Source organism: Epinephelus fuscoguttatus, linkage group LG8, assembly GCF_011397635.1.
Source record: "Epinephelus fuscoguttatus linkage group LG8, E.fuscoguttatus.final_Chr_v1".
Lineage (NCBI taxonomy): Eukaryota > Metazoa > Chordata > Actinopteri > Perciformes > Serranidae > Epinephelus > Epinephelus fuscoguttatus.
Genome location: NC_064759.1, coordinates 14,044,788 through 14,066,960, shown reverse-complemented (window position 1 = coordinate 14,066,960; position 22,173 = coordinate 14,044,788). Strand labels below are relative to the sequence as shown.

The 22,173-nt window shown below is 41.6% G+C and overlaps 1 protein-coding gene across 8 annotated transcripts; it reads right to left on the bottom strand.

Annotated features, from left to right (window-relative positions):
• Positions 1–1,709: 1,709 nt before the first annotated feature.
• On the bottom strand, positions 1,710–21,728 carry arnt (aryl hydrocarbon receptor nuclear translocator). Of its 8 annotated transcripts, none has more exons than XM_049583989.1 (21): positions 21,371–21,728; positions 20,598–20,691; positions 20,416–20,454; positions 20,263–20,310; positions 20,050–20,097; positions 19,195–19,408; positions 17,523–17,736; positions 17,281–17,383; positions 17,114–17,179; positions 16,843–16,928; positions 16,520–16,596; positions 15,840–15,974; positions 15,641–15,715; positions 14,335–14,486; positions 11,422–11,547; positions 10,860–10,947; positions 7,874–8,061; positions 4,860–5,049; positions 4,532–4,709; positions 4,313–4,449; positions 1,710–4,222 (listed from the first exon to the last, which is right to left on the bottom strand). In XM_049583989.1, the coding sequence occupies exons 1-21, from the start codon at positions 21,405–21,407 to the stop codon at positions 4,139–4,141; spliced, it is 2,379 nt and encodes a 792-aa protein (XP_049439946.1). In that variant the 5' UTR covers positions 21,408–21,728; the 3' UTR covers positions 1,710–4,138. The 8 variants fall into 8 exon arrangements, with proteins under 8 accessions (XP_049439946.1, XP_049439948.1, XP_049439947.1 ...); XM_049583991.1 differs by having other exon boundaries at positions 4,532–4,706; XM_049583990.1 differs by having other exon boundaries at positions 11,422–11,544.
• Between the last annotated feature and the right edge of the window lie 445 nt (positions 21,729–22,173).

The following is a 22,173-nucleotide window of genomic DNA, read 5'->3' as shown; positions in this document are numbered from 1 at the left end:
TACCCAGCATACAACACTAAATCTTATTTACATTGAATATTTACATCATTTTTGGGTGCTGCTGGTCCTTTTTTGTGCAAAATTTTTGATTTAATTAGCTGGAAACTGTAAAAGTTGAAATAGTGACAGAAAAAAAACCCATCAGACTGAATCCGCAAAATATTATTTGGTTTGTGGCAACTCAAATTTGTCATCTCAGGGTCATGGCTTTACCAAATGAATGTCCATCACTCCTCTGCTTGCTCCTCCTCCTGATAGGTCGAGACAGAGATACTACTGTAAGGGTCCAGCACCATCTGAGCGCAGCGGACGATGGTCACCAACAGGAAGAAGCAGAGCATGAAGAAGAAGAAGAGGGCAAAACCGAGGTCCACGTCAATATCCAACCTGGACACGGGGAGGACTGGAGGGTCCATGTTGACAAATCCACAGTGGAAAATGTTTGTTGTCTTGTCTGTTTACTTCCCTCTTGGTGGTGTGCACCATCAAAGCCAATCATTGTAATCCATTGTGCTGCTGCAGAGAACTCTTCTACCGCTTAATCTGAATTCAACAAATGATTCCCCTGTCTTCGTCTCTTCTTCCTTCTTCCAGCATTGACACCTTCTGTCCTCCGCCCGAAGACAAAACAGATAGGTGGACACACGGAGCCCCATTTGGCACCTGTGTCCTCCATGAATAGTTAATACAAGGAGTTTGGTAACGATCAGGCCGTTTCTGAGATTAGAATACCCAGGCATCTCTCTGGTCTCTACAGGAGAAGAGACCTCAACAGGAGATGACACCTTAACGGGAGTCACTGGATCCCTGGTCAGTACAAGGTAAGAACACACGACGAACACAACAGAAACATGCGGCCGGACACGAGTTTTTAAAGCTTCATGAAGCAAATGTGGTGTGTAGATTAAGATGCTCTTAACCAATCAGTTCCCACGACACATAACCCTGCACACATGTGCGGTTTTTGTTTTTTATGGTTTAAAAGTGGTGGAAAAACAAGAGAACAGAATGGTCAAGATGCAGAAAGGAAAACAAAAAAGGCTGAGGAAGAGAAAGAGGATATGATGCCTTCGTGGCAATCCACTTGAGAGGGGTTGGAAACTGATCCTGACCCAAAAAAATGCAGATTGCTTGTATTCTGATGCCACACACACACACAGACACACACACAAGTTAAGAGTAAAGTGACTCTATGCAAATAACAGAGGATCTGAGTAAAAAGAAGTGCGAAGAGACAACAGCATGTACGTGCTGACGTGATACCAGCCAAGACGTCACCTGTGGCCACCGTCAACACAGTAAACCTATCTTCAACCTGTACTAGCATTAACGCCGTCTGTTTTCACCCCCAGGCTGTGAAAGAGAGGACAGAAGGACGAAGGCGGAAACTGATCCCAGGAGATACCCGCAGATCTCTCGAGTCTTAACCGATATACAGAATGGGGAGAGAAAACAGATACAGGCCAATCAAAGCAACGCTGGCTTCTGTTTCTTCACCAAATACGAACTTAAAACTGTGTCGAGGAAGTGAATACATGCAAGGAGTTAACTAAAAACAGCCATGACTTGCATGAGTGTGATCAGCAGAGTGCAGTCAAAACAAGAGTGGGAATAAATATGACTTTGTGATTAAGGAATAAATGATGCTGTGTGTGTCGTCTAACATGGCTACGACGAATCACGTTCAGTTGAGAACACACTCAAGCTGCTTCACTTTCGACAATTTAACAATTTAATACAAAAAAACAAACATTTCTTTCTCTCGTTTAACATTTCATATACAGTATATTTATATATTTGCGTTTCTATGAGTGATAGAAGTTCACATCATCGGAGAAAAAAAACCTGGATACAGAACAACCGATAACAAAGACATCACAGTCACCAACATACCGTCCTTTTAGAAGAATACTTCACCTGCAAAATTACCATTTCCAGATCAGTTACTTTGTTTTTCTCACACGCCTCTACAGTGAATGGAGAATATGAAAAGGTGAGCATTCTTCATGCACAGGGGCCGTGATAAACAGCAGCAAAACATCTGCAGTATAATCTAAGCCTCATTTATCCAGTTGTATGCTCAGTACTTCCCAAAATCATGTATTTTTGCTAAAAAATATAAGCATAAAACATTTCCACCTACAAGTAGCACACCCTAAATGTGCCTGAGCTCCACTTGAACAAAGTTCATAGGCATTCACATGCCCAGGCACACCACTCATCCATGTCTGAGACTGTCTTTGTCTCTTTGTCTTTGTACTGACGTGTTTTAAATCGCAATGTTTCAGTGAAAATGTGTTAAGAAGTGCTGAGCATACGACTGGATAAACAAGACTTGTTTAATACAATTCATGAAGCATGTTTGCCTTTTTTGGTTCCCCATTCATTGTGGAGGTATAAAAGAAAAAGTCAAGTTAACATGCGGTGACTAATTGACAAAGAAATGGTCATGCTGCGGGTGAAGTCTTCCTTTAAAGATGAAAACTGGACAATTATTAACATGGGTTTACATACAGTTACATAACTCGTCACCATACGCGTGAGTGTTTCACACAGACGATGGAAAACTGTAATAAAAGGGTCAAATTTAAACTAATTCCACATATTAAAAATCAAAAAATATTTTAGAAGCATTATCTTTATACCACAACATTCTTCTATAATACAAATTTACCAAAAGCTGATTGTTAAACACACGTGGTTGAAAATCCAAATGTTTGTCACAAACAAGAGGACAGAACACCAAGAAAAATAAAAACCTTTGAGGGAATTTTCACTGGTAGATCTCGTTGATTTTTAGCTCTGCTTCTTCCATTTTAAATCCTAAATACCCTGATCAAACCATTTATTAAATACCAATCAGAGCAGGTCAATGGAGAGGTCAAGAGATCTGTCAAAATAACAATAAAATAATCAGGAACATTTCAATTAAATCAAACATTACTAACACACCTCTCATTTTTAAAACATTAATCAAGGAAAACATCTGACGACAAATAAAGAATGGCTTTAAAAGTACACAGTTCCTGCTTGTTAATTATTGCTGTGTGATTTCTTTTCTTTATATTTCTTTTACAAAAGGAGTACAAAAACCCATACTTGGTACAGGGTAATGCATGAGACAGAAAGAAATATTAAGCAAGTCAGAAACCCTACGACTGTGTAACAGTTGATAGTTAAACTGTACGCATCCGTTATACATACATACACACATGCATACTGTATATATGTTTATGTAGGCAAAAAAATAGATTGTATACATTTCCAGTGGGCACCTTGACAAACAGTACGTAGCCACTGTGTGTAACACTGTGTGTGTGTTGTTGTTAAAGAAGAAAAAAACAGGTGTTTCTTGAGAGGATGAACAAAATAGTGAAACTTAGAGGTGAAGCCACCAATGTACATCGAAAACTGTACTCAGAAGCGCTCCATGAAAGCGGTTGTGACATGCAGAGGCATGCTGTGGAGTTGAATCTGTGAGTGAGATTAGCACAGATAGTGGTAGTTTGCGTGCAACAGCGGAGAATTAATAAAAAAAGCTGTATATCCCTGCAATTTCCTGAGAGTTTAAATCAATGATTGGAGTGATTAGTCCACATGCTAAGAGGGTAAGACAGCAAAAATACACTCTTCATCAATGCCTGAGACAAACTAGGAACACATTAGAATAAAAGGCCGTTGTCTGTGTTTGTGTATGTGCTTACTTCCTGTCTACATTAACCAGAGTGTAAGAGCGTGTTTTGTGCAGTCTATTCAAGTGTGTTTGGGTGATTGTGCGCTTTCATATATTTATATTATATAACACATATCTACAACATAGACTGTTGAGCTTTGGGCAGTGCTAGCTAGAGAATTCTCTTACAATGGCTGGAATATGGTTAAAATAATTATCTTTTCGTCAGTAGCAAATCCTTGATTTTCCTCCCCTTTTACGTCTGCAGTCAGATAGATCCCTCCATCTTTAACTGGCTTGTGGCAGTGCAAGTTAAGCCATGCAAAGCAAGAGAAGAGTGCTACTCTCAGGAGCAGGAAGAAGAGGAGCAGAAGAGCTGTAAGAGCTATATAGTATAAGAAAGAACGAGGGCAAAAACAGTCAAGAAGACAAAAGGGGTAGACCAGCTGAGAGGTGTTGACAAGGTCACTGGTCGAACGAAGGGTAGATGGGAATCTCAAAGTCATCGCCATTGAAGTTGTTAGGCTGGTCCAGCATAGACAACACGTCCTGAATAAGATTAAAGAGACAAAGAGATTTATTTTAAGTGAGAGGGAGAAAGGGCTTGAGAGAGAGAGAGATTAGGCTTGGATCACTCACGGGAAACATGTCTTGCTGGTTGCCCTGAGCATGAGGATGCTGCTCTGCATTACCCTGCGAGTGCTGCTGGCCCTGCCACTGAGGCCACACCGCCTCCGCTGCTCGAGAGGGGAACTGAGCCCCAGACTGGGAGCCATCTGGGATAAAGCACACAGGGGTGAGAGGATGCATCGATACAACACAGAGACACGGACTCACTCATAGATGCGCGCAACCTACCATAACCGTTGGTGTTGAGGTTGGCGCGTGCATTAATGGGCGGGTAGTTTGCGTTGTTGGTTGGAGTGGGAGCAGCACCTGTAGGCATCTGGCCAAAAGAGGAAGAAGAGCCACCGCCAAATCCTCCCATGGGAGCAAACTGTGGAGACATGGTCTTTGCTGCCTGGGGAGCCACCTGCTGGTTAGAACAGGACGAGTGATGTGGGATCAGAAACAAGTTTCATAATATGAAGTATCCCTAGTTGGTTTAATTTGTGAATGAAGAACAATTAAAAACATACCACCAGAGGCAAAACAAAGTCGGATCATAAATCTCGCACAGGTTTACCTGGTTATTAAATTGCGGTCTGGCTCCAGCTGCAGCTCCAGGCCATCCACCTGCTGGTCCTCCATGGAGGGGGCTGCCAGTGCTGGAGGGAGTAACTGTCTGTGGGGCGCCATTCTGACGAGACATCTGAGCAAGCATCTGCCCTGCTGAGTGGGCTGGCTGTGCCATCTGTGGAGTCATGTTGATTGGCCTGCAGACAAAAGTGACAGGAGAACGAGTTCAGAAACCTGGCAGTCATCTACCTGGGGAAAATAATAACCTAAATAAATGTTAGGGATGTTGTTGAAATAAAGATGGAAACCACTGGGGGGCAGCGACATTATCAGCAAATAAAGACACAGTGTCTTGTTCCATGTGGGATCTATAAGGTGACTATATTGCAAACATCAAATACAAATTAACACTTTTTTTTTTTTTTAAGCCAGCAGCATGACCCTCGCTTGGCGTTTCGGTTCTCGCTCTCTCCCTCTCACAGACACAAAAAGAAAGAACAGACTGACAAACATGATACGTTACACAAACTCCCCTGCTCTTGCAGATGTGTGTTTGCAACTTGCAAATATAATTAACATATGAACTGGAGAGCTGTTAAGAACAAGTAACACCACTGGTTCCACTTTGATTATCAACAACACTTAACTTTATTTTAAGAGTACTTAAAACTTTATTTTAACAGTAGTTAACATTATTATGACAGTGATTTATTGAACTTTATTTTAACAGTACTTTAACTTCATTATAAAAGTACTTAATTCTATTTTAACAGTACTTCATATAACTTACTTTATTATAACAGCACTTTTTTTTTTACATTATAACAGTGCTTTATTTAACCTTCTTGTAAAAGTACTTGAACTTTGTTATAAACAGTTCTTTATAGAACTTTTTTAACAGAATTTTAAACTTTATTATAACAGTAATTACCATTATAACAATATTTTATATCGCTTTATTACAGCAGTACTCAATTTCATTCTAACTTCCATATGACAGTATATTTTTAACTTTGTTATGACAGTACTTTAACTTTTTTTTTTTACCAGTGCTATACTGACCTTTATTATGACATTTTAAAAATATATTTTTAAACTGCATTTAACTTACTTTATTATAACAGCACTTTTTTAATGTTATTGTAACAGTGCTTTATTCAGCTTGATTATAACATTACTTTTTTAAAAGTGTATTGTAACAGTAGTTAATTTAGTAGTTAAGTATTTTGGTAGCCTACAGTATTAGAGAGGATTAAAAAATTTTGAGATACATCAAATGTATCGCAATATAGCCTAAAGATACCACAATATTATTTAAGGGTCATATCACCCTGCCCAAGAAAATAGCTAATAGAAACATACAATTACTTCTGAGGATAACATTCTGTCAGGCAGCATCTGCACCCACATAATGAACAAGTGGAAGGTCTTTGTTCTCGTATACCATTCATGTTCAAAACTGAGAGAACTGCTCGCTCTGCTTTAAAAGGAAAACTCTCCAGACATGTTAATCACCTGGTAGATTACATAAATGTCAGTTCATTCATTGTCACCACAGAGAGGAGTTGCTGTCACTGTTTGTACAGTTTACAGAAGACAACAATCCCATTATCTTCAGATCTCTTAAGTACACTGCTAATTGTGGTTGGCGAAATCACTGTTATCCCAAGTTAATGATATAACCTAATTAAGTCAGATCTCAAGATAACAGGATAAGAACCGCAGGCACATTCCAGGTTTCTGTGCCGTGTCATGTTGTTTGTTGTGGTAAGTGACATTAAAGGCACCACAGAAAAAGAGCAATTACTCCTAATCAGCACTTATGACCTATTAGCAGCAGTGTGTGGCCATCAACCTTTGGGTAGAGGTGTTTAGCCCGAGCCGACAGCAGCATGATCTTTGAAGCGGGAATAGCCAGAAGTAAAAAGCTAGCTTTAGGCCAGGGATACTTCACTTGCTTTGCACGGGGCCACTTTTGCAAGGAGATAGGACACCAGGGGCCAGTTCATAAACAAATAATATTTATCAGTAAATATAATGGATGAATTGCCTGTTTTCAACCTTTCAACATTTGCTGTCCCTTTTTTTTATTAACAACCTTTATTTTGATGTTTTCATTGTCATTTAAGCCCCGTTTTCACCAAACAATGTAACCCTTCAGACATGGTCCCTGGACCCTAGGTCCGTTGTATGTTTCCACCGCAACAGTACTTTTAAATGTGGGCAGGCTTGTTGTCACTCACTGCTCCGTCCAGCGCTCACTGTATTTCCTCATTACCAGTAACACAGAGGGAAGTCTGCACCTCGTAGACAGAACGAGGTCGCCAACATTTTCAGAAGACAATAGAACAGGCTGCAGTGAGAGTCTCTCTGCGGGATATTTAAAAATAGCAGGTTTGTGCATTAGTCCTTCTCAGGCAGAGTGCAGAGCAGAGTGACCGTCCAATATTGACCAACGAACAGATTGCAGCGTTCACAGCTCCACCTTTTAGCACCAGATCTGTGTGCTAGTTACCCCAACAGAGGGGGGACCAAAAATGGGAACTTTACGGAACAGAAAAAAGCGTACCGAATTGAACTGCACTGTAACGTACTGCTTGGTGGAAACGGGGCTTTAGAAAATGTTCTGCAGGCCACCTGTCACCCTGCCATGGGCAACTAGCCCTGAGCTGAGTGCCACTGCTTCAGGCAATAAATAAACTTCACTGTGTCACATGATGTCAACATCACCGTCACAACAAGACTGAGAAGCTGTGTTCAGTGTGATGATGCTCTGTAGTCTCATTTAGCCACTTGTTAGGAAGCGCCTTTTTTGAGACACGGAAAATTTCAAAATTCATTTTACTGGAGTATATACTGAAAATCTCTTGAGCTTGTATCATAACACCTGAAGACTTCCAGGAAGGCAAACCAGAAGTACAAAATGCTAACCCATATTTATGCATTTTAAGAGTTATTTCTGCACTAATAAATGCCTTCGGGTTTAAGATCTGACATGTATACACACAGGAGTCTTCCTACCTGTATGCATCATTGGAACGACCAGCAGTGAAGTTGGTGGCTGCAGGGTAGATCTGTGTGGCGGGAGCAGAGGTGGAGGGCAGGCCCTTAGTCTGATCTGGGCCTTGGAAGAGGGAGGGGTAGAGCTCCGGCTTCTCAAGGCTCTTGCTGTGGTCTGGACCTGCTGCCGTCACTGGCTGCACCGGCATCTGAGGACCAACAAAAATATCAGTCAGGGATCCGAATCCAAAACTCTTTTTTTGTTCCAGTGGTGAAAAATTGACCAGACTATTCGTGACCACTCGTCATTTCAAGCTGAGAGTTTAATTGCTGGACATCAACAATCCCTTCACGCTCCAGTACACTTGAATTTGTTTTGTTTACCGAGGCTGTCTACTGCTGTCGGTTATAGCACCACACCCAAATGCCTGTATTGTTTCTGCAATACAGGGTCCGTTAATTTAAGAAAATTCACAACAGATGGAGGAAGCTGAAGCCATGGTAGGAAGAGACACAACTCCTGAGAAGTAAACTGAGTAAGTGCAGACAAACGCATGAAAAAGCAACATGACAATACTGACCTACTGTAGGTGACAGTGTACTGGGGGTGAAATAACCTGACAATAGCCCTGTTTTGGCTCCAAAGGTACCATACTAAAAGAAACAGGGATATAGAGTACATAACATATAAAATAAAGTGAATGATAAAAACATTTTGCCGTCGGCAGTTGGCTTCAGTTGCGCATTCTCTTGCTGGGAGCAACGACTACTGGCAGAGCTCCACGGCAGTTTAACTGTTACACCGTTACAACCGCTATTTTGTCAGATCTGTGCCCAAGCAAATATTTACACGTGTCTTTTATTGACTCCCCGTATGCCCATGTTGTACCATCATCTGTAGGTACTCCATTTCTTTATTTATGTTAGTGCCCCACAAAAGGTGTGAGAGAATGAGATTTGGAGAGATGCAGTTCATAACACATGAGAAAAGCATAAAAGCAAGACCATTTATCCTTGGATTACCTCCACCTGAGTTAAGATCATCAGGTGCATGTGTGTTGTCAATGTTTGAAAACATTAATATGTATATTTGTTGTATTCTTTCTGAAAAAGCTAATAAACAACATTTTTTAAAAATAAAGAAAAAGAAAAAGCAAGAACGAGTGACTCATATAGCTCAATATCTGTCTGCTGAAGCACAGGTTAACTGAACTGCTTCTCAAACTTTCACATAACTACCTACAATCAATTCACTCCCACACAACCTACATTTTGCTCGGTCTGTTCATAACTATGACATGTATTGCCCATGTGTGGCTTGAGATATAAAATGGATGCCACTTGAGACAAGACAACGCACTATTGCCCTCTGTGAGTGTGGGCAAACAGTGGAACATTGAGTGATTTAAAAAATACACAGTTGTGTTTATAACTGATATTAATCAAACTGCACAAAATTATTCATGAAACAGTTTTCAAACTCCATAACTTTTCCTGTTTTTTCATGACTGTGTGTTGTTCTTTCTGTGTGGAATCTTGTTCCTTCACTGGTTCTTTTAATGGTTAAAATCTCTTTAACCCTTAGAGGCCAGCAGAACCCCTGGTGATCTCAGCTTTAATTACGGTCTTTAAGAGGTTGTGAAGTGCTCATTTTGGTAGCAACCATGTCATGCTAGGTTGCCATGAAGGGGGCTAAAGAACACTCCAAAGTTAGGCTAAATTTTGGCGAGGGAAAAACTGGCGTGGCCATTTTCACAACGCCCACTTGACCTCTCTCATCTGAATAAAAATAGGTTCTTGGGTACCTCTGGGTACTTATGCTAGTCCCATAAGATCTGAGCAAAACGCATGCAGATTTTTGCATGCAGTACAAATGTGTTATTTTCACATATTGTATTTGAATGTTTCTGCGTGCTGTGGTCCCAAAACAGCTGCATGGAAGTGCATAAATTCAGTGATTGAAAAGCTGAGACAATTTTTAAACTTTTTATTTTTAAGATATTTTTTGGGGCATTTTGGCCTTTAATTGACAGGACAGACAAGTGTGAAGGGGGGCGAGAGAGGGGGAGTAACATTCAGGAAAAGGCCACAGGCCGGAGTCGGACCCGGGCCCCTGCGGCAACAGCCTTGTACATGGGGCGCCTGCTCTATCCACTAAGCCACCGATGCCCCGACAATTTTTAAACTTGACTTCACTGTATAAAATGATCCATTATGACTTCTAGGATTATCACAACCTCATGAAACTTTACATCCACAAAGTAGAGACCTTGGCATTCAGAGGATGTATTGCTCAATAAATACCCCACTTGATAATTTTAGAGATTTTTGTGACAGTTGCTAACAAGTGGCTAAATAAGACTACAGAACGTCATCAAGTCGCACACGGCTTTATAGCCTTGATGTGGTAGGGATGTTAAGTCATGCTACTGTGGTGTAGTTCATGTATAGCCAAATGTTAGCTTTTTACTTTTGACAATGGCATTAACTCATCAAAAATCATTCAAGTGGTGTTTGTTTGTGAGGATTATCTGGCTGAACAAACTGTGTAAGTATCATTTACTTGTGTTTGCCACAGGGCTTATTTTCTGCAAAAATTCAAAACCAGTGGAAAGATCCCATTGCCTATTTGACAAGGGATTCAGGTTGACGCTAACTTCCATGTCAGCCCACAGACAAACATCATCCCTGGAGCACTCCATACACCCTGCACTTATAAAATGGGTCTATGGTGGGTCTCTAAGGGTTAACCAAGGACTACAGAGAAAGTGTTCCACTTTTAGCAAGCACTAACAGCAGGCAGTCCGTTGTGATAATGGATCTCTCCTAGCATCCGGTTCTGTTTTCCTGTTGAGCAAACAATCAACTTCCTGCCACTGTTTTCATAAAAAGGGCTAATCAGTCAATACGGCGAATGAAAAGGGGCCCAAGAGAAACCGAGTGCAATCTATGCTTCAATCAAACTTGATGTGTACATTCATGGGTGCCCACACGTATGTGTCCTAACCTGTGAGAGGGTGATAGGTCCTGCCTCATATAGGCTGTCTCTGGCTCCGCCTCCCTCGAGCTCGGCCTGCTGCTGCTGCTGTAACTGCCTGAGAAGGGAAACAGAGACAAGGAGAGAGTCAGTCTAAAATAGCCTCATTTCCATTTCTATGCCCTTCCACTGTTGAGTGAGAAAGCCCATACACCTGCTGACAAAATAGCACTCAACCCGCCACCAGTCACCATGGCAACATAAAAGAGAAATGAGGAGAGAAGAGAAAGACAGTGATACAAAAGGTCTGTTATACAAATACATACCGCTCATATGCTACACCACCAGTGTTAAAAGTCCATATTCACTACCAACTATAAGAACTATTATTAGACATGCCTCTTATTAAACAACACCACTGTCTTTCTGATGCTAGAGACAAATACAACGGAGAGAAAATTCACCCAGAGTGGAAAATAACACAAAAACAGAAGGACTGTAGTTTGCTAGAAACAGCAGTAGTCTCCCATGAAGAAGTAGCCCATGTTCTCCCATGCAGGGGGAAGGATAGTCAGGCCAGGCCTGGTCTCACCTGGTGGCCACCTGCCCAGGGCTGAGCATTACAGGAGGGCAGTTTGGGCTGCCCTGACCCAGGGAGGGGGGCAGCGAACCCCCGGGGGAAGAGATGGGAGTGAGGGGGTCCTGGGTCGAATTTCTACTGCCCCACAATCAGAGATGGGTGCCGAGGAGAGGTGTAGGGAGAGAGTGATCAGTGTGTGGTTTATTGCAAAGGGTGGTGTAAGAGGATCAAAGGGGACCTTCAGTATTTTTTAACCTGGACCTTATTTTTACATATTTGTGTTTAAGTAACTTGTGAAAACAACAAATTTTGACATTGGCCCAGTATTGTGAGAGAGTGAGCGCAGCTGGCAGTTACTTTTTTGAGCAAAATTAGTCAGTGAAAATGGTCTATTAGTAATCGTACTGACATCATACCACCTATCATTAAAGTTTCAGTGTCTGTACTTATTTTTACCTCAAAACTCCATGTTTCCATTTAAAAATAAAAGCTCTCTGACAACATTTCAGTGGTAAAACAGCCTTCCTTTGTTAACACAAGGCCTTTTAGTGTGACATACAGTACAGGCCAAAAGTTTGGACACACCTTCTCATTCAATGCGTTTTCTTTATTTTCATGACTATTTACATTGTAGATTCTCACTGAAGGCATCAAAACTATGAATGAACACATGTGGAGTTATGTACTTAACAAAAAAAGGTGAAATAACTGAAAACATGTTTTATATTCTAGTTTCTTCAAAATAGCCACCCTTTGCTCTGATTACTGCTTTGCACACTCTTGGCATTCTCTCCATGAGCTTCAAGAGGTAGTCACCTGAAATGGTTTTCCAACAGTCTTGAAGGAGTTCCCAGAGGTGTTTAGCACTTGTTGGCCCCTTTGCCTTCACTCTGCGGTCCAGCTCACCCCAAACCATCTCGATAGGGTTCAGGTCCGGTGACTGTGGAGGCCAGGTCATCTGCCGCAGCACTCCATCACTCTCCTTCTTGGTCAAATAGCCCTTACACAGCCTGGAGGTGTGTTTGGGGTCATTGTCCTGTTGAAAAATAAATGATCGTCGAACTAAACGCAAACCGGATGGGATGGCATGTCGCTGCAGGATGCTGTGGTAGCCATGCTGGTTCAGTGTGCCTTCAATTTTGAATAAATCCCCAACAGTGTCACCAGCAAAACACCCCCACACCATCACACCTCCTCGTCCTTGATTCACAGTGGGAACGAGGCATGTGGAATCCATCCGTTCACCTTTTCTGCGTCTCACAAAGACACGGCGGTTGGAACCAAAGATCTCAAATTTGGACTCATCAGACCAAAGCACAGATTTCCACTGGTCTAATGTCCATTCCTTGTGTTTCTTGGCCCAAACAAATCTCTTCTGCTTGTTGCCTCTCCTTAGCAGTGGTTTCCTAGCAGCTATTTGACCATGAAGGCCTGATTCGTGCAGTCTCCTCTTAACAGTTGTTCTAGAGATGGGTCTGCTGCTGCTAGAACTCTGTGTGGCATTCATCTGGTCTCTGATCTGAGCTGCTGTTAACTTGCCATTTCTGAGGCTGGTGACTCGGATGAACTTATCCTCAGAAGCAGAGGTGACTCTTGGTCTTCCTTTCCTGGGTCGGTCCTCATGTGTGCCAGTTTCGTTGTTGCGCTTGATGGTTTTTGCGACTCCACTTGGGGACACATTTAAAGTTTTTGCAATTTTCCGGACTGACTGACCTTCATTTCTTAAAGTAATGATGGCCACTCGTTTTTCTTTAGTTAGCTGATTGGTTCTTGCCATAATATGAATTTTAACAGTTGTCCAATAGGGCTGTCGGCTGTGTATTAACCTGACTTCTGCACAACACAACTGATGGTCCCAACCCCATTGATAAAGCAAGAAATTCCACTAATTAACCCTGATAAGGCACACCTGTGAAGTGGAAACCATTTCAGGTGACTACCTCTTGAAGCTCATGGAGAGAATGCCAAGAGTGTGCAAAGCAGTAATCAGAGCAAAGGGTGGCTATTTTGAAGAAACTAGAATATAAAACATGTTTTCAGTTATTTCACCTTTTTTTGTTAAGTACATAACTCCACGTGTTCATTCATAGTTTTGATGCCTTCAGTGAGAATCTACAATGTAAATAGTCATGAAAATAAAGAAAACGCATTGAATGAGAGGGTGTGTCCAAACTTTTGGCCTGTACTGTATATTTGCAGGACTGTGTTGTCGACAATGCAAAATTTGTGAAGAACCAGCTTTTGTCTGTCTTTTGTCAGGCAGCTCTGCAGCAACACTGTCTATGTGAACAGCGCATGCACACAAGCCGCAGCAGTTCAGTGAGGTAGCCATCATGTGCTGCTCACATAGGCAGTGTAGCCTGGGCTTACGATGCACCTTTTGTACTCCAATACAACAAACAATTAAAAGCACTACTCTCTCCAACTTTCATTCATGTTTCCACCGTTTTCTTCCTGCAACAACTTCTCATCATCAGATTTCAGAATGAGACTTCTCCTTTAGCGAAACTTGGGCACAAAACAGGTCAAAACAAGTGAAAGGTGCATCTATGGAGTCCTTTTGGTAATGTTGTAAGACACTCATCAACACAATCTGAGCCTGTCGGTGTCACAACAAGCAGTGATAGTGGACGTCACTTGGTGGGGCTACTTTCGTTGCTGCCAGCTGCCAAATCTCTCAATACTGAACCAACATCAAAAACTGTTGCTCTTGTGAGTCACTTAGACACAAAAAGATTAAAAGTATTGTCCAAATTGAAAAAACACAGGAGTTCCCCTTTAAGGGTGATATGTAAGCATTCACACAGAGGGATCTTTCACAACGGTCACATTTCAAGACGTCAATGGTTTCATTATGCACTGTATTTGATTGTGTAATCACATTACATAATCGTCAGTGTTGGTAAAAATCAGTGTGTGACTCACTTGACGTTGACGTTGGTACAGATGATGTACTCAATCTCCTCCGAAAATGGATTCTGGAAGGTGAAGGAGCTGGTTCTCATCCAGATCCATTCTCGCGATTTGGAGCGAAACCGAAACATCACTGACAGGACCTGGCCTTTCAGCTTCACCACCTGTGGACACAAGTCCAGCACGATAAACAGTCAGAATGTGGTACTTTCCACAATCAGTGAGCCGGAGGTTTACATGCACACAAGAAACAGAGTTATGGGGAGATATCAGGTTACACGACATCTTTACAGTTGAAAACAGTCCGGCTCAGTAGCGTTAGAGAGAAAGTTCTCCTTATGGTATGATTGTGACTGAATTTTACCAATAGTCAACAAGCAAGTAGCTGATTTAGACATACAGGGGCTACTTAGGGTCAGTTTTAGTCTGACTTTGAATTGATTTATTCTAGAGCTGCAACAATTAGTCGATTAATCAATCAGCTGACAGACAGAAAATTAACTGTCAACTATTTTCATGCTTCTTAAATGTGAGCATTCGATCCTTTTCTCTGTCTTCCACGATAAACTCAATGGCTTTGGATTTTTGGATTGTTAGTGGAACAAAACATACCATTCGAACACGTCAACTTGGGCTCTGGGAAATTACACAGTGCATTTTTTCAGACAATCAGTCTCTGTAGCAGATTACAACAACAGCTGCTTTTCTTACTTCGTCTGACAGTTCAAGGTCTTGATCAAAGTTTTATGTTAATTTTTTATCAGGCAGTCTTAGAGAGCCTAATCAGGTACAGTATCTCAGCTTGGTTCAGTAACGAAGTTACAAACCAAACTGCTCCGACTGATCCATACTGCATGGAAAATAATTGGTGTCAAAGAGCACATTCCCATGCAGACTATTTTCGAACAGGCTTCTCTACGTCAAGCCAATAAGATCATTAATGACTCATCTCATGTTCTGCATACAGAATACGAGCTGCTGCCCTCTGGAAGGATATTTAGAGTGCCTCGTTGCAGATTTAACAGATTTGAAACTTCACTCATACCAATGTCTATAAAGCGTTTAAATAATGGCAGATAAAGTCAGAACTGGCACTGGATTATGATGATTTGATGAGTTGAGTTAATCTTGATCTTGACATTTTATTGGCAATACCAATGACCAACTAATTGACAAAATAACTGGAATTAATAGATAATAAAAATAATCGTCAGCTAAGGCCCTGATTTATTCCGACTAAAAGGTTGCTATGTGCAGTTACTGAGTCAGTATCAGTTACTGAGTCGTCAAAAAGCCGCACATATTCAGACAGTCCTACCTGTTGGAAGCTGTCTCTCAGTAAGCCCTGGTCTTCAGGGTGGGCGAGCTCGAGAATATTCTTCCCCAATAACTCCTGCAACACACAGCAGATAAAAGAACCAGCATTAGCTACGGCAGGACAGACCAATACCAACTTCTGGCACAAAGGCTGTTCGAAGATGTCTGTCCCCGACATTTCCACCAGCTCAGAGACTTACCTGGGGCTGGTAGCCAACAGCGGCCATGCAGCGGTGATCTACAAAGGTGAACATGCCCTGGCAGTTATGGCGCGAGATGAACTCCACTGGAACACTGATACTGTTGATGTCTGCATCCCCTGGACAACAAGTCACCTAAAGACAAGCATTACACTCTAAAGGATGCTAGAGCTGTCACCATAATGTTTAACAGGGTCATAACGACATTGTGCATGAATCACGCATTTTTAGTTTCATCTGGTCATCTATCAACTGAGTGCTTACTCAAAAGTCAAGAATATTATTGATGTTTTTAACATCAACTGCTAACAGGCAAAAAAAAAAAAAAAATTTCACAACACACTCAAACAGTGCAAACATCAGCCACAATCCACTCCAGATAAGACCATAGACTGTGACCATAAAAACACTGCCTCATGGTAGATATGCATTTTCAAAATAACATGTTTCTTTCACCACCAGTGAAGGTGATTTTAAGCATGAATTGATTATATAAGGGTCAAATAATGCTGCACTTTGTTGGAGATAAATACAATTTTGCAGTTAAGATGTAAAAATCCATACCAAAGGTTCCATTTCCACAATTTCACAACTTTAATTTCATTGTGTCAAATACATACAATACTACAAAATAAGTACAAAAGACATGTGCATATCTCTACACGAGGCATCCATCATACCTGTAATCTCCCAATTGCAACCAGACAGTAGCGACTCCCCTGAGTGTTGTCTGTATCATCGTCTGCTAATGACATTCCTAAAAAAACACATACGTAAAAAATGTGTAAACATGGGCCACAAAGAATAAGTCCTGAAAATGTTTTTTTTTTTTTTAATATTGTTTAATTGAACAGATAACTTTATATAGCCTTATTCTATTTGTAAGTATGTGCAAATTTTGACTAGTCTGCACCATTTTGGGATGATGCAGTTGTTATGCTTCCATAATGACAATACAGTTCTTGACTCTTGGGGCCAACCCTTTTAAATTGAGTAGGTTTACCTGAAGGAGGCCAGGACTTGATGTATCCTGTACAGTGGACCACTACATACTGGGGATCCCCTTCCTTGGCTGCACCCAAACCATTCCTGAGGTGAAGGAAGAAATTGTAAAATATACTTAAAATCAAGCAGTCATTTTACTATGCCAGTAATAAGACTCTGCTTCAATGCATGTTATTGCTACCAGGCTACTCCAGGTACGCTTATCCCCTGCAAAGTAACCCCAACTTAGTTCAAAAAAACAAAAAGAAAAAAAGTTTGGTTGTCGTCACCTGTTTCTATTCCTCAGAAAGTTCAGTCTGTTCATGGACAACGGTTCCACAGGACAAGAGCCACACCTGTAAATATACACAAGTCACCACATGGATGATTTATATGTCTGGGCACACATATGAATATAAACAGTGAAGTAGATAATTATCTGTAGTATGAGTCACACCTCATTCTGCAGATGAATGATCGTCGGGCTCCCATACTCATTCTGGCTGACGACTGCTGGCCTTCCTTCTTTACTGTCCCCGTCTTCAAGTCCAACATCCTCCCTTTAAACACACAAGAGACACAATCATCTCAATCATGGGTATAATGAAGCGAACAAATGTCAACATTTGTTACATTGACAAAGTGGGATTAACAACTCTACTACTGTCTGTTTATTCAGTGTCTGTGTGTGCTTTGTACCTGTGTTGTTATTCTCGGCGGTAGAGAGCTGCTCTCTGAGCTTTTCTGTGTCATCTGGGTGAAGCTGATCATAAAGAGAGGAGCCGAGCCATTCAGACTGGGCCTGGTTAAGGACGGGTGTCAGGGAGTCTGAGACGTAAACAATGCGGCCAGTCTCACATGACACCACGAACAGGAAGCCGTCAGCTGCCTCCAAGATGAGGTGCTTCAGTTCCTACAGACAGATAGCAGCAAAGACTATTTGTGATTAACGCCCTCCTTAATTTACAACACATAAATCTCAATGCACCATGGTCCGTACCATCGCTGTCTACACTGTTGACCCAGGGAGGGTGTTTACAGACATGTGCTACCTCCATGATTAGGCCTGTCATGATAAATACGTTTTTGACTTATAGCAGGATGTATGGACATGACCTCAATCTTTTTGCTGACCTCTATATTGCCTGTTGTGTTATGCTATACCTGTGAGGTTTTTTTAACCAATATTTTAGCCAGCATGATGCCAGAATAAACAGCAGCGAATCTCCTTTCTTTTCTCCACCCACACCTACTTGCACCAGACCGAAGAAAAATAAAACAACGCTTTACAGACAACACAGCGTAGCTTACAGGTAGCCTGCAGCTGTGTTTTTGGAGTGGAACAGGTGCAACCCAATAGACTTTAGCTTGTCAACTCCATGCAGTGAGCGAAAAAGTTTGTCATTTGTAGTTTTACCCTCCAACAACTTCATCCTCCACTCGGTAAATCCACCAGCAAACCGCCTGGCTCTCAGGTTATGGATGTCTTAGATTATGGAGGTAACCTTGGTGTTCCCAGTGCTTCCCTTAGCTAGTCATCAGAGGCATCACCTGGTTTTGTTTCTGCTGGCCAAATTCGTATTAAGTCTCAAACTCCTATAAAAGTGCTATTATTTTATACGTACATCTAATGTATATATTAAAAAGTGTGAATTAAAAAACATGTTAAACATATTTTTCATATTCAAATGTCTGAATATTCTTCAGAATTAAAAGTTTATTGCTCTGTGAAAGTGTGTATATCAGTGCCATAAATTGGTCTCAAAATGACAATAATATCGTTTATCAAGATTATTTCTGGAACAATACACCGTCAAAAAAGCAGTTATCACGACAGGCCTTGATAGTGACACCAGTTACTTCTTTTCACCTCTCAGCTAAGAGCTTCACCAAGAAAGTGTAAAGCACACGAGGCCCATTTACAGTCATTAAGTTTAATTTTGAACAACGTACAGGTCGACCAATGGCCTGGAGGGAAAGGCTGGTGAAATATATTAAAACAAAACCCTTTTCTGACATTACACATTTAGATTTCACAAGCAACATCAAAGATAGTCAGTTAAAATAGCTGCTACCCTTCAGCCTTTTTCTATGTGAGAAAACTGACTTGCAGGCTTTAAAGGTGCTACTTTCACTCCTCCTTCACTCTTTTTCCATTGAGCTCAGAGAGGTTTCGTGTCAACTACATTGTGACTGTGAGACCTGTTTGTAATATTTTTTGACTCTGACACAAGTAGTGCAGCTTTGTCTGAAATTGTCGCTTACTCTGAAAACGCCTTCAGCAACATTTCCCCACTGTGAATCCAGTCTACGTTGATTTCAGGGAAAAATGTTATGTTTCTACATTTCTTTGTCTCTCAGTTGCTCATACCTGGTCAGTGAGAAAGGAAGGTTTGTACGACCCATCTGAGTTGGTATTGCCGCTTCCTCTCAGAGACTTCATATGAGACACAGCCATTCGCAGGATGGTGAGTTTGTCTGGTTTCCGTGCTAGTGCACTGCAGGTGGGCACCATGTCTGACAATTCTGTGATGTAAGCGGTCATCTTGTTCCGTCTCCGCCTCTCAATCTCACTATGGTTCTCCCTGAAGCGAGGAGACGAGGGAGGGAGGCAGAGGTAGAGAGGATAGGAGGGATTGAGGTGGGGGAAACAGACAGGCAGGTGGAAGACATGGAGTAGAGTTTAGAGTTAATGCTGCAATGCAAGTGCGCCAACTGGGAAGAAACGGTGGGAATGAGAGAAGGTGAGAAAAATAATGGGCGCACAAAACTATAAATCAATGATCGATAAAAATGATAGTGAGAAAGCAAGAGAGTCTGGTCTTTCAAGCCCAGTCGGTGTGACAACGGACAGCAAGTGCAAGAAGAGAAAGACCCCTCAGAGGTCCTGAGAGGGGGGAGAGAAGAGAGACAGAGAGGACAGTTGCTCAAGAGGAAGAGATTACCAAAGTGAATAAAGTCCCTGGGTCACACTCAGCGTAGCAGTTAGTGACACATATCAGTGGTGGGGTTGAGAGAGACAACCAGCTGCTTTGGGCAGAGAAGCATAACATTCTGACAGGCACCAAAACAGATGCATAGAGCGGCGGCATATACCGGTAATTTTGTGCTATCATAATGACAATGTGCTGGGGTCCCAGCAGGACAGAACAGTTTTTGATCAGCATTCAATATTGATATGCAAACAAGCAGGAGAGGAAGCCTCCCAGAGTGGCATAGGCCATACCTGGCTTGTTTTTCCTTATCTCCAAAACTCTGATCTTCTTCCAAAAACCTGGAAATGAAACCAACCTACTAAAACACAGGCCCAAAAATCACTACTAAAATAAAAAGAGGCGTGAACTTGAAGACAAAAAAACTTGGAAAGGAGAGGGAAGCAGCATGGGGGCTTCTCTACACCCCCTCCACACACGCATCTAATTCTTCTGACTCATCCTACCTGGCAAAGCGCTCTTTGTCATTGGAGCCTCCTGTATCATCGTCACACCTTAGAAAAAAGAGAAAATGTCACTTGTTATCACAGACAATACCAACACATGATACACCACCTCATTTAGCTTTATACTAAAACAAACTGTGGGACAAAATGTACCTGAACAACTTGCTCCCTTCGTCATCATCAAAGTCTTGTCTGTAATAAGGAGAAACACAAGTTTCATTTAAATATTCTCACAGCTACATTGACCACAAGTGTCAAAAACAAAACTAAACCAGTCAGCAAATTACACAAGACTCAGCACAAAAGTTGCCCCTAAAACACACACAGACACTTACGCAGCTCTTCTTTTGTTTGTCCCTTTTGGTACAACAGCCCCACCACTTCCTTGGGTACCACTTGCCCCCATACCCAGATTTGGGTCTGGTAAGTCTATTAATAACACAGAGGCACAGAGAGACGAAATGTAGCATGGATGACAGGTGATTTCCTATTGAGTCTGGAGCACTGAAAAAGAAACTAAGCCACTAATTGAAGCTTTGAACGCCACTCATAAAGAACAAATTAGCATTAAAGCACATTACTGACATTCGTTTTATTTCACAACTTGCGTATTTAACATAAATTATCTCCACATCATTTATTCTTGATTCGTGATTGCAGACTGTAAAGAGCTAAGACCACCTCGACACAAAGCTAACGTTAAAAGCTACACATAGCGTCCAGATATCAATCTTGTTAGTCACATTAACGTACCTAAAAACAGAGACGCACAAACCGAGCCAGCAAACCACAGCTAGGTTGTCGGCTAACTTAGATTTGGTTTCTCACTTTATCTCAGTCAGCCACGCAAAAAATATCACAACGGGGCTATTTTCACAGCCCGCTGGTCGCTAATCTAGCTGGCTAGCATGTTAGCAAGACACTTATGCAATAACCAAATAGCCTTGCTGTGGCATTAGCTTTGCTACTAAGCTAACTTAGCCGAGGCTGTCACGCTATCTTTGGGAAAGTGTCCGCTTTAGCTATGCATGACAAAACAACCAGAACCACAACAGCGGCACGGTTTTACGTGACTTAAAATGTCGCTGTGACTTTTATTGCACTTTACCTGGGTTAGAAGAGGACATGTCCGTCTGGAATAACATAAACAAACAACTTCGGCTGCGGAGAAAAAAAAAATCCTCAAAACCCCCGCCCCTCCCCCTAGCTAGCAGGCTAACGGTTAACAAGTGCCTCCGATCTCCTCACGTATGCGCCTTTATTTTGTGCTATAAACGCGCAAATCCATGACTATAACTGCGCCAGAGTGACCCGAGAGGGTTTAAAACACAGGCAAAAATAACGGGTTGACTCCTCCAGTGGCCGCTTTACTCCTTCTCACGGTTTAAACCCCCTTTCTATTCAAGATGGTGTTTGAGGCTAGCCGAGCGGAGCACAGTCTGTCTACAGTGTTTTCCTTTCCTCTGTCTCTATTGGTCATCACAGCAGCAGATACACGTGACGCGCAATGTTGGGAAATCCATGTTTGGCTCCGCCCCGCTGACGTGCCCTGTTTTATTCCGTATGTCATGACATATAGAAATGGGTCTGTAAATTATATATATAATTTAAAAGGTCTGGATGCGTCCTCATAAATACTTAATCGTGTTAAGGTTAAGAAGGTGACCTTAAAAAAATACAATATAAAAAAAAAGCTGCTCTTTCTGTGATGAACATTCAGAAGCAGTTTGTGACTAATTTTATTTTATTTTTAAAGACTTCAAATTATTACAGGAAAATGTGGTGTAGACTAGGATGACTAACCATGCTCAAGGACCAATTTGGGGAATTTTTGGAATTGTTCTGCATTTCCAGGGAGTCTGGAAGTGTGATTTTAATTTTGTCTGGCCCTGCCTATTTTTTATTTTTTTT